General features: G+C 41.7%; 1 protein-coding gene across 1 annotated transcript in view; it reads right to left on the minus strand.

Moving 5' to 3' along the window:
• ncanb (neurocan b) overlaps positions 1-12,002 on the minus strand; it is a 177,828-nt gene that overhangs the window by 99,826 nt on the left and 66,000 nt on the right. Inside the window, exon 8 of the mRNA XM_060940663.1 lies at positions 3,310-3,426. Within this exon, the coding sequence (XP_060796646.1) occupies positions 3,310-3,426 (117 nt within the window). The remainder of the gene's footprint in view (positions 1-3,309; positions 3,427-12,002) is intronic.

Genomic DNA, 12,002 nt, shown 5'->3' on the forward strand with positions numbered 1-12,002 from the left:
AAATATAAAGTTCTACTTGGAGGTGAGGAAAAGTGACGAAGACTTTTACAAGAGGACTTCACTCATGGACTTCACTCAGCAAAGCCCTTTTGTTTTGAACAACTGCAACATAACAATTAACTATGACCAAAAGTAACTTTGAATGTGAACTGTCTACCTGTATATAGCCTGTATATAAGTTGGGTTGTTGTTCAGGCTTTTTGGACTTGTACCATTTTTATTGTTAGAACTTTGACTTTGTGCAGTACATTGGATTGACAGAACACTGAATTACATTCGATCAGAATCAGCATTCAATATTGGTAAGTTACCCCCCTGTTCTTAACTTTTTGTAAAATCTATAATTGTTCCATCGAATGTGTATGTATAATAATATTGGCTGTTTTTTTGTGGTATATCAGATGTATTCCATTCAGCTATTCATCTTCGACTCGTTCAATATCATGCTAGCTGAATGGAATATATCCGATATACCATGAAAAAAGCCAGCCAGACATCCATCCAGCCATCCATTATCTGTAGCCGCTTATCCTGTTCTACAGGGTTGCAGGCAAGCTGGAGCCTATCCCAGCTGACTACGGGCGAAAGGCGGGGTACACCCTGGACAAGTCACCAGGTCATCACAGGGCTGACACATAGACAACCATTCACACCTACAGTCAATTTAGAGTCACCAGTTAACCTAACCTGCATGTCTTTGGACTGTGGGGGAAATCGGAGCACCCGGAGAAAACCTACGCAGACACGGGGAGAACATGCAAACTCCGCACAGAAAGGCCCTCACCAGCCGCTGGGCTCAAACCTAGTACGTTCTTGCTGTGAGGCGACAGTGCTCACCACTACACCACTGCGCCGCTCAAAAGCTAGCCAATATTATTTAAATATTTCACTCCGATCTACGATGTATTTTGTCTGAAAAATACACGTTTTTCAATACAAGAAAACAAACTTCATATATTTAAACAAACGTGATTTTCTTTTTGTTATATAGACACATTCACAAACAAAAAGTACCCAAATTTATCAAAACAATTCATCTATATCCTCAATATCTGTCTTATCTATCTATCTATCTATCTATCTATCTATCTATCTATCTATCTATCTATATATATATAGAGAGAGAGAGAGTACACATAATGTTTTAAAAATGCAGGCTGAAAGCTAGAAAGAACCATAGTCATACCAAAAGACAAAGCTTGTGTGAATGTGATTTGAACCACAGATATCAGTAATGAGCCCTACTCTGACTTTTACAATGTAATTTGCATTGTGAAGCAGTTAGCATACAGATGTCAGTAATTATTGGCACACATGCAGTTTAATGGATGGAGCGTCCCTTTGGCCTTTATTAGTTAACATAATTCAAACATTGATTGTGCAACTGCTGTGTTGAGAGATTGATAATCATGACCCATGATAATGAAACCTCTGTGCCTTTTGACACAGTGGAGAACAGCTGTGACCTCTGACCTCAAAGCATGTGCACAATTACATATCAAGTGTGGCCCTTTGTCAGAACATTTTTGTACTACGGCATTATGGATTTGCTGAGATGGTATTGCTTCAGTAATATGCTTTGTGTCTGTATACATTATTTGGACTTCTGAATATTCTAGCTGTGCTGTAAACATCCGATTTTGCAGGAATTTGCACAAATTAAGAAATGAAATATTACAAGTGCCTTAGGTTAGGGCATTAGGACAAGGTTATTAGTTTGGGTTTTGTTTTTTTTTTCTGTTTTTTAGCTGTATAAAATTGCAAGGAAGTTCCCCTTCCACATTTTCTTTTACCTTCCTCATTCATATGGCTAGTTATGTTGTGCATACCGGTAATTCATCAGCATCAATCACAAAATTCTTGTATTTACATAAACCTTCATCAAAATGCAATATCTGTAAACATCTTGTAATTTTTCAGTACAGAGCCATGCATGCACACACACACACAAACACACACACACACAAACACACGTCATGAAATGTAAATGCTTGGTCAGTTTCTGTCTGAAATACACCATCTTACAGAAGAGAAATGTGTTGTATGTTCTGATTTACATTTCAGTGTTTTACCCAGTCTATACTATCAGTGGCCAACTTTAAACTAATGTTTAATTGCGCAAGATTTATGGTAAGTCAGGCAGTAATGTATATCTTAAGAATTATGTTGAGTGAAATCAATTTTAAAACTAATGCTCTGTAGCATTCACACTGTACTATAAAAAAATATGACTCGTGTATCAATATTTATAATCAATATATGCTCTTCAATTGTGAAAATTTTTGTCAATGAGTTTATATCCGGGCGGCACGGTGGTGTAGTGGTTAGCGCTGTTGCCTCACAGCAAGAAGGTCCGGGTTCGAGCCCCGTGGCCGGCGAGGGCCTTTCTGTGCGGAGTTTGCATGTTCTCCCCGTGTCCGCGTGGGTTTCCTCCGGGTGCTCCGGTTTCCCCCACAGTCCAAAGACATGCAGGATAGGTTAACTGGTGACTCTAAATTGACCGTAGGTGTGAATGTGAGTGTGAATGGTTGTCTGTGTCTATGTGTCAGCCCTGTGATGACCTGGCGACTTGTCCAGGGTGTACCCCGCCTTTCGCCCGTAGTCAGCTGGGATAGGCTCCAGCTTGCCTGCGACCCTGTAGAAGGATAAAGCGGCTACAGATAATGAGATGAGATGAGAATGAGTTTATATCCATGAAGTGCCAAGAGACCATATGATCAGACATAAGTCCTGTTGACTGAAACCAGGCTCTCGCTTCAACTAATGACAGCTGGGAGATTACCAGAGAAGATAAATCTATATCCTACTCTTTCAGAGTAGAGCTCTGATGTGTGTGTAGGTTGCACTGCCGTTTCTCTGCATAGCTCTTCCTCGTCACAGAGACACAGCACTGCTGTATAAGTTAATGTAGTCACTTTGGGGCTGAAGATCTTCATTAAGCCAAAAGAGGTTAAAGTTGTGGAATGATAAGGACAGAGTTTATGTAAATGTAAATGTGTTTGCTCTCACAGCTTCATGCACCACTTGAGTCCTCACATACTTTTCCACACACTGGCTTTGTTATTATAATCAATCTCGTGTGATCAAACAAGAAAATGACAAGTGGGCCAAGAATGAAGAAAGGACAAAATAAGCTACCTTGTACATTATCCCCTCAAGGTAGCGCTGCTTCATTATCTTCATTGCTATCATCTGTGTGATCACCAGCATCAGAACAGTGTCGATAAGGAACCGTCCTTCGTATTTTATTTTTCCTTCACTCAACCCTTGACCTTGAGCTTTGATCTTTGCACTCGTTTGTTCACTCACCAATCTCGCAGCTCTCTCCATAGTATCCCAGAGGGCAGAGGCAGCTGTACCCTTCGCCTTCCCGCAAGCAGCTTCCCCCATGCAGACAAGGGTTCATCTGGCAAGGCTCTTCCTCTGCTGGAGAGAGAAAACAAAGGAAAAACAGCATTACCAAGACTCAGGAATTGACCAATCCTTGTACCCTGTAATCACTGCTTCGCATGCTATCTGCGTCAGTCACACCAGATATGACAGAAAATTCCAATGCAAAAAGGTGAAAAATTTTCGTGCAAAATTTTCGCACACATAGTATGCACACCGAGTCTGTTTCAATTTTTAAAATATTTCCTGTTCTATTTTGTGCTCATTTCAAGCTGGTTTCACACTGCAACTGTCAGTAGGGTCTTGAGTGAATGATGGAATCATCTAGTAGTGATGAAAAGACAAAATAATTCTCGACATGCTCTCCAGAAAGTTTTGGGTAGACCCATTGTTGGAATGGAGACAACAGGGAGAGTTTCATAATCTTGTTCAGGAGCTGAAGCTGAGAGACAGGATGTTGGGCAACAAGAAAGAAAGCAACACTCTTGGTGTTGTGTATTCATGGGTCAAATATAGCCATTCAGCTCCTGGACCTGGCACCTCGCATTGACTGTTCTATTTTGTGACATCAGTAGAGCATCCCTATTTGGACATCCCTGTTCTCTTTCTATAGCTCAGCAGCCCAGTGGAGAGAAATAGAGGAAATACATTACTGACTCGCCGCCTTCACCAACGCCACCACATTAGCCATTTGAGGAATAACAGGGGAATTTACAGCGCTTCATCTCACCACCCTACAAAACTGCATGGCTCTTGACATTCTGTTAGCAAGGGGGTGGGCTGTCTCTGTTATTTGGTGGGTGATCCTTGTTGCACCTGCACAGTTGACCCCAGGTACTTGAATTCACCAATTTTCTTTACATCTACTCCTTGCATCTGCACTACACTCTCATCCCCATTCTCATTGATGCACATGTATTCTGTTTTGCTCCTGCTCACCTTCATTCCTCTTCGTTTCAATGCATACCGCCATCTCTCCAAACCCAACTCAACCTCCTTTCTACTTTCACCACATATCACAATATCCACATATCACAATATCATCTGCAAACATCATGTTCCATGGTGACTCTTGTCTTACTTCATCCGGTAAGACGTATAAGAGAGTAGTGAGACCAGCTGTGATGTATGGATTGGAGACCGTACCCTTAACGAAGAGACAGGAGGCAAAGTTGGAGGTGGCGGAGTTGAGGATGTTAAGGTTTGTGATGGGAGTGACAAGGTTGGACAGGATAAGGAACGAGCACATCAGGGGACAGCACATGTGGAGAGCTTGGGAATTAAGCTCAGAGAGATGAGATTGAGATGGTATGGGCACATCCTGAGAAGAGATGCAGAGCATGTTGGAAGGAGAATGTTGAGGATGGAGCTGCCAGGCACACGAAAACGAAGAAGGCCAAAGAGGAGATGCATGGATGTGGTGAGAGAGGACATGAAAGTGGCAGGTGTGGTAGAGAAGGATGCGGAAGACAGGGAGCAATGGAGACGAAAGATCCGCTGTGGCGACCCCTAATCGGGAGCAGCCAGAAGAAGAAGATCCTTGTTGCACCTACATACCCCCTAATGATGATACTCTTGGGAACATCTCCTTGGTGCCAGAGCAATTACAAGATATTACGAAACAACTAAATACAGTACCAGTCAAATGTTTGGACACCCCTACTCATTCATAGGGTTTTCTGTATTTTGACTATTTTCTAGGGGCGGCACGGTTAGCGCTGTCGCCTCACAGCAAGAAGGTCCGGGTTCGAGCCCCGTGGCCGGCGAGGGCCTTTCTGTGCGGAGTTTGCATGTTCTCCCCGTGTCCGCGTGGGTTTCCTCCGGGTGCTCCGGTTTCCCCCACAGTCCAAAGACATGCAGGTTAGGTTAACTGGTGACTCTAAATTGACCGTAGGTGTGAATGTGAGTGTGAATGGTTGTCTGTGTCTATGTGTCAGCCCTGTGATGACCTGGCGACTTGTCCAGGGTGTACCCCGCCTTTCGCCCGTAGTCAGCTGGGATAGGCTCCAGCTTGCCTGCGACCCTGTAGAAGGATAAAGCGGCTAGAGATAATGAGATGAGATGAGACTATTTTCTACACTGTAGAACAATACTAAAGACATCAAAACTATGAAATAACAGATGGAACATATATGGAATTGTGTGGTAGACAAAAAGTGTTTAAAAAACAAAATGTTTTGTACTTTAGATTCTTCAAAGTAGCCAGCGTTTATCTTGATGACACTTTACACACTATTGGCATTATCTTAACCAGCTTCATGAGGGAGTCACCTGGAATGCTTTTCAATTAACAGCTGTGCCTCGTCTAAAGTTAATTAGTGCAATTTCTTGCCTTATTAATGTGTTTGAGATCAAACAGTAAATAGTAAATAATAAAAATACAGTAAATAGTCCGATTTCACAACTGTAGTAATCCATATTATGTCAAGAACCGCTCAACTAAGTAAAGAGACACGACATCCATCATTACTTTAAGACATTAAGTGACTTTTAATTAATAAAAATAAAGAAAAACCATTGAATTACAAGGGGTGTCCACATTTTGACGGGTACTGTACATGATGACAAAAACAGAATAAAATTAAAACTTCTGCTTGTTTCTCCGGATGTGTTCATGTCGCTTTCTGTTTGCAAACTTTCAAGACAGATCCAAATTTATTTTTTCATTGTACCAGATTTCATTCTTGGTGTGTAAAGACTAATAAGAACACATGTATTTAATGACCTGCATGATTTTGTGCAAATATTTCATCTGAAAATTTGAACTTGGTGTACTAAGGACTTTAGCCAGCATAAAAGGTTTTCTCATGGACAGATTTTTATTTTAAAATTCTATATGTGGTTTAAAAAAATGCATCTGGGAGAGTGTAGATAGTGTTATAAAAATAACCTCCATGTGAGCACACTCACCACATCCAAAGACATCACTCTCTCTCATCAAAGGCAAGTCATTTCATTTGCAGTGTTGATAATTTAACTCATTCTGACTATATAATAAGGTGCATGACACTGTGAAACATAGCTAAAGTTCACTGATACGCTAAAAGTTAGCTATCAAGCTAACAGGTGTGTAACACAATGACACTATGTATCTGTTTCCTTTTCCAAATGTCCATACCTGTATTTTATTTCATTTAAACACAAAGTGGGTGTGGCCAAAACAAGAAGTGCCCTTGGAAAAAAAATTGCCAACTATTCACATCTGTATTGGCATTTGTTTAGAACACATTATCCGATAATTCCATATTTGTACTTAGTCACTTCCATACTAGCGAGTCTTTTTAAATATTTTTATGTTGCTTTTGACATCTCAGCTGTGCATGAAGCATTTACTGCCATGGTGGAATTTTGCCTTAATTTTCCCTTCATTGTAATATTTTCTCATCTCATCTCATCTCATTATCTGTAGCCACTTTATCCTGTTCTACAGGGTCGCAGGCGAGCTGGAGCCTATCCCAGCTGACTACGGGCGAAAGGCGGGGTACACCCTGGACAAGTCGCCAGGTCATCACAGGGCTGACACATAGACACAGACACCCATTCACACTCACATTCACACCTACGGTCAATTTAGAGTCAACAGTTAACCTAACCTGCATGTCTTTGGACTGTGGGGGAAACCGGAGCACCCGGAGGAAACCCACGCGGACACGGGGAGAACATGCAAACTCCGCACAGAAAGGCCCTCGCCGGCCACGGGGCTTGAACCCGGACCTTCTTGCTGTGAGGCGACAGCGCTAACCACTACACCACCGTGCCGCCGTCTGTAATATTTTCTGACATCTTAAAATAATTTTACACAATGGATGGAGTTGTATGGAAGTCACTGCTTTAGGTTACTTTATAAAGCACCTCCGAAAGCACAAATCTGATCTATTATATCTAGTGGCAGCTGCCTTTCATGATAGCAACATTAACCAAGCATTTGCCATTTGATGTTTTGTATTCAATATCAAAGGTCATGAGCTTATGGCAGCATGGTGGTGCAGTGCTTAGCGCTGTCGCCTCACAGCAAGAAGGTTCTGGGTTCAAGCCCAGTGGCTGGCAGGGACCTTTCTGTGTGGAGTTTGCATCTTCTCCCTGTGGGTTTACTCTGGGTGCTCTGGGTTTCCCCCCACGGTCCAAAGACATGTGGTTAGGTTAACTGGATACTTTAAATTGTCCGTGTGTGAATGGTTATTTCCCAAGCCCAATGGGAGGGTTGTGGCAGGAAGGGCATCCAGTGTAAAACTATACTCCAATTAATATGACATGTGGATTAATAGGGTCCACATGGCAGTGACTGCATAAGTGGGACAAGCTGGAAGAAGTGAGTGAGTGATCAAAGGTCATGAGCTTGGGTTTAACCAGCAGAACTAGCTTTGGCTTTGCAGAATAATGCTACAGGATCCATGCACACTTTTGTGTGTGTATACAGTGGGGCAAAAAAGTATTTAGTCAGTCACCAATTGTGCAAGTTCTCCCACTTAAAAAGATGAGAGAGGCCTGTAATTTTCATCATAGATATACCTCAACTATGAGAGACAAAATGAGAAAAAAATCCAGAAAATCACATTTTTAAAGAATTTATTTGCAAATTATGGTGGAAAATAAGTATTTGGTCAATAACAAAAGTTCATCTCAATACTTTGTTATATACCCTTTGTTGGCAATGACAGAGGTCAAACGTTTTCTGTAAGTCTTCACAAGGTTTTCACACACTGTTGCTGGTATTTTGGCCCATTCCTCCATGCAGATCTCCTCTAGAGCAGTGATGTTTTGGGGCTGTCGCTGGGCAACACGGACTTTCAACTCCCTCCAAAGATTTTCTGTGGGGTTGAGATCTGGAGACTGGCTAGGCCACTCCAGGACCTTGAAATGCTTCTTACGAAGCCACTCCTTCGTTGCCCGGGCGGTGTGTTTGGGATCATTGTCATGCTGAAAGACCCAGCCACGTTTCATCTTCAATGCCCTTGCTGATGGAAGGAGGTTTTCACTCAAAATCTCACGATACATGGTTCCATTCATTCTTTCCTTTACACGGATCAGTCGTCCTGGTCCCTTTGCAGAAAAACAGCCCCAAAGCATGATGTTTCCACCCCCATGCTTCACAGTAGGTATGGTGTTCTTTGGATGCAACTCAGCATTCTTTCTCCTCCAAACACCACAAGTTGAGTTTTTACCAAAAAGTTCTATTTTGGTTTCATCTGACCATATGACGTTCTCCCAGTCCTCTTCTGGATCATCCAAATGCTCTCTAGCAAACTTCAGACGGGCCTGGACATGTACTGGTTTAAGCAGGGGGACACGTCTGGCACTGCAGGATTTGAGTCCCTGGCAGCGTAGTGTGTTACTGATGGTATCCTTTGTTACTTTGGTCCCAGCTCTCTGCAGGTCATTCACTAGGTCCCCCCGTGTGGTTCTGAGATTTTTGCTCACAGTTCTTGTGATCATTTTGACCCCACGGGGTGAGATCTTGTGTGGAGCCCCAGATTGAGGGAGATTATCAGTGGTCTTGTATGTCTTCCATTTTCTAATAATTGCTCCCACAGTTGATTTCTTCACACCAAGCTGCTTACCTATTGCAGATTCAGTCTTCCCAGCCTGGTGCAGGTCTACAATTTTGTTTCTGGTGTCCTTTGACAGCTCTTTGGTCTTGGCCATAGTGGAGTTTGGAGTGTGACTGTTTGAGGTTGTGGACAGGTGTCTTTTATACTGATAACGAGTTCAAACAGGTGCCATTAATACAGGTAACGAGTGGAGGACAGAGGAGCCTCTTAAAGAAGTTGTTACACGTCTGTGAGAGCCAGAAATCTTGCTTGTTTGTAGGTGACCAAATACTTATTTTATCGAGGAATTTACCAATTAATTCATTAAAAATCCTACAATGTGATTTCCTGGATTCTTTCCCCCCATTCTGTCTCTCATAGTTGAGGTATACCTATGATGAAAATTACAGGCCTCTCTCATCTTTTTTTTTTAAAGTGGGAGAACTTGCACAATTGGTGGCTGACTAAATACTTTTTTGCCCCACTGTGTATATATATATATATATATATATATATATATATATATATATATATATATATGGTAGAGGGGAGTCCAGCCACATGACTTTCAGCACAGTGACAGATTGGCACGAATTTGTTGTCGGCACCCCACTTATCATGATGGATGCTCCCTGGGGAAGGACAATGTGATCCAGCTCTTCCCACTTCACTGATGTGCTCGGATCTCATAAATTATCTACTCATCGCCTTGTGGTACCACACACTGCTGTCTGTTTTTATGCTGCAATCTTGAAGTGTTCTCATGTGTTACAACTCCCTGCTATATGTGTTTTGGGGGGTCAGTGGTAAATGAGAGATTTAACAAATGAAATGTTGTAATTATAACTGCAGTAGGAGGAAAGTTTACAAGGATGGTGGCCCAGCAGATGTCTGTCTCTCTCACTCTCTCATGGCTTGTTCTGGAAAATTGATTAAGTGCTGTTGCATAATCCATTTGCAACCCAGGCTGCATCACACACTGCGTAGCCTGCATTATAATTTTGGGCACATGTAATGACACACAGCTGGAAGGCTAAATCCCAGCATAAACCTGAAAGGACAGCATGTGGGATCTTGCCACAAGAGAAGACATTCAGGGTGACTTAATATAGTTTATTTTGCTGCAAAAATGTGATCTGTCTGGCTCGTTTTTTGCAAATTGGTAAGATATAAAACTATGGAAAACAACAATAACAAGAACAAAAAAAACAACATAGCAAGCATTTTGTGATCTAGCAGATGGATTTGTAACAGTTCTAACAGACACTAAAATACAATCATAAATAAACACGGAAGCAGCTCTGAGAGCTTAGGCTGCCAGAAAATGAAAAACCTTTTATTACTTTTTATGAGTTGTGGACCCACGTAATAGTTTCTCTGACTACACAGTCCAACCTTTGGTTGTGATATACAGAAGCCTGAGTGCTAATGCTAGTGTCCTTCCACCACCATTAGTTGGCAATGCAGGCAGGGGTTACTGACAGTGCAATAATAGACTGGATGGAAAGGGGGAGTTTGATGAGGACAGGAGCAAGGCCAGCCATCAACATGCTCACACTAAACATATGCCACCAATATATAAAAATACACAAACAGTACACTCCAATTTGGTTGGCATTAATAATGTGTGACTGTGCTGGTGTAAAATAGCAGTTAGGAAATATCCACTTTATTAGGCTGTAGGTAATCAGGATAATCGCACAATTGCAAGTATGATATTAGTTTTATAAAACAGTTCTATAAACAAGAAATTAATATAGAGTAAGTGACATTTAGGACACAATATTGTCAAATGTTCTGTTTATTTTTGCTCCGTTAGCGGAAACAGATCCTGAAGAAGTCACACTCACTTTATAGTACGTAGGCCATCTCACTCACATTGATTTGTACAGTTGCATTAAAGGTGCTTCCAGTGCTGACTGGTGTCCCTTCTTCCCTTTCATCTTCATCTGATGAACCGAATTCAAAACTTATATTCCTTAAACGTAGACTGTCTTTCAGATTTTTCAAGTGTAGGTCATAAAAAGAATTTTCCCTGACACCCAATTATTTTTGTTTTGTGGACCGAAAGCTACTGAATTAGAATCACAGACTTACAATTTTTTTTTTTAACAGAACAATTAATGAATTCAGGGCCACATGGGATACAAATTTGAAACAGGAGAGAAAAATGGAGGACGTGAGTGTGCAAATGAAACGTGAAAGACTGACTACAGTAACAGAAAGCGAGAAGAAAAGACGTTATGTTGAGAAGGAAAGGAAACGCAGGACCAAACTAATAAATATCAGCGGTCAGCGAGCACCTCGGTGTGATCAGCTGTTCGTTTAGCGACAGAATGATGTAACTGTCAGTGCACGCTCAAGGTAAACCTGCGCATGAGCACACGGACTTCCTCTGTCTGCCTGACTGCGCGAAGCGAGTGATTTCATGCACATTATTTGTTCCCCTCAAATTAAATAACTTCCCGTCCACAGAATGGCCTGATATTTTGTGAGATATTGCAGAAATAAACATATATCACAATGACCAAATTTCAGAAGGAACTAGATTTCATAGATTTTATGAAATCGAAAGGCCGTCTAGCTTTAAAAGTATCGTTTACTATGTCTGCTGATGATGTCACTAAAAACTACTGTAGTAACCATTAAGTAGAATTTTATGTGGCAATCACAGATGAGTGGAGTGATACAAACAGTGAAACGTCCCAGTGTGGTTATAATAAATATAAGCACTCTTGGAATACTGTGTGACCAATCAAATTATTGGGCCAGAACTAACTGTTGTATAAACACTAATTTTACTGTGTCTTTAAACAGTCTGGAAGATTCCAGAAACTGATGTAATAAGTTCATAAACATCTGACCGGCCAATTGTCATAATTATTTTTTAAAGAATTTTTGCAGCATTCTGTGTAAACTAGGGTGGCACGGTGGTGTAGTGGTTAGTGCTGTCACCTCACAGCAAGAAGGTCCTGGGTTCGAGCCCCGTGGCCGGCGAGGGCCTTTCTGTGTGGAGTTTGCATGTTCTCCCCGTGTCCGCGTGGGTTTCCTCCGGGTGCTCCGGTTTCCCCCACAGTCCAAAGA

This window comes from Neoarius graeffei, chromosome 15 (assembly GCF_027579695.1).
Source record: "Neoarius graeffei isolate fNeoGra1 chromosome 15, fNeoGra1.pri, whole genome shotgun sequence".
Classification (NCBI taxonomy): domain Eukaryota; kingdom Metazoa; phylum Chordata; class Actinopteri; order Siluriformes; family Ariidae; genus Neoarius; species Neoarius graeffei.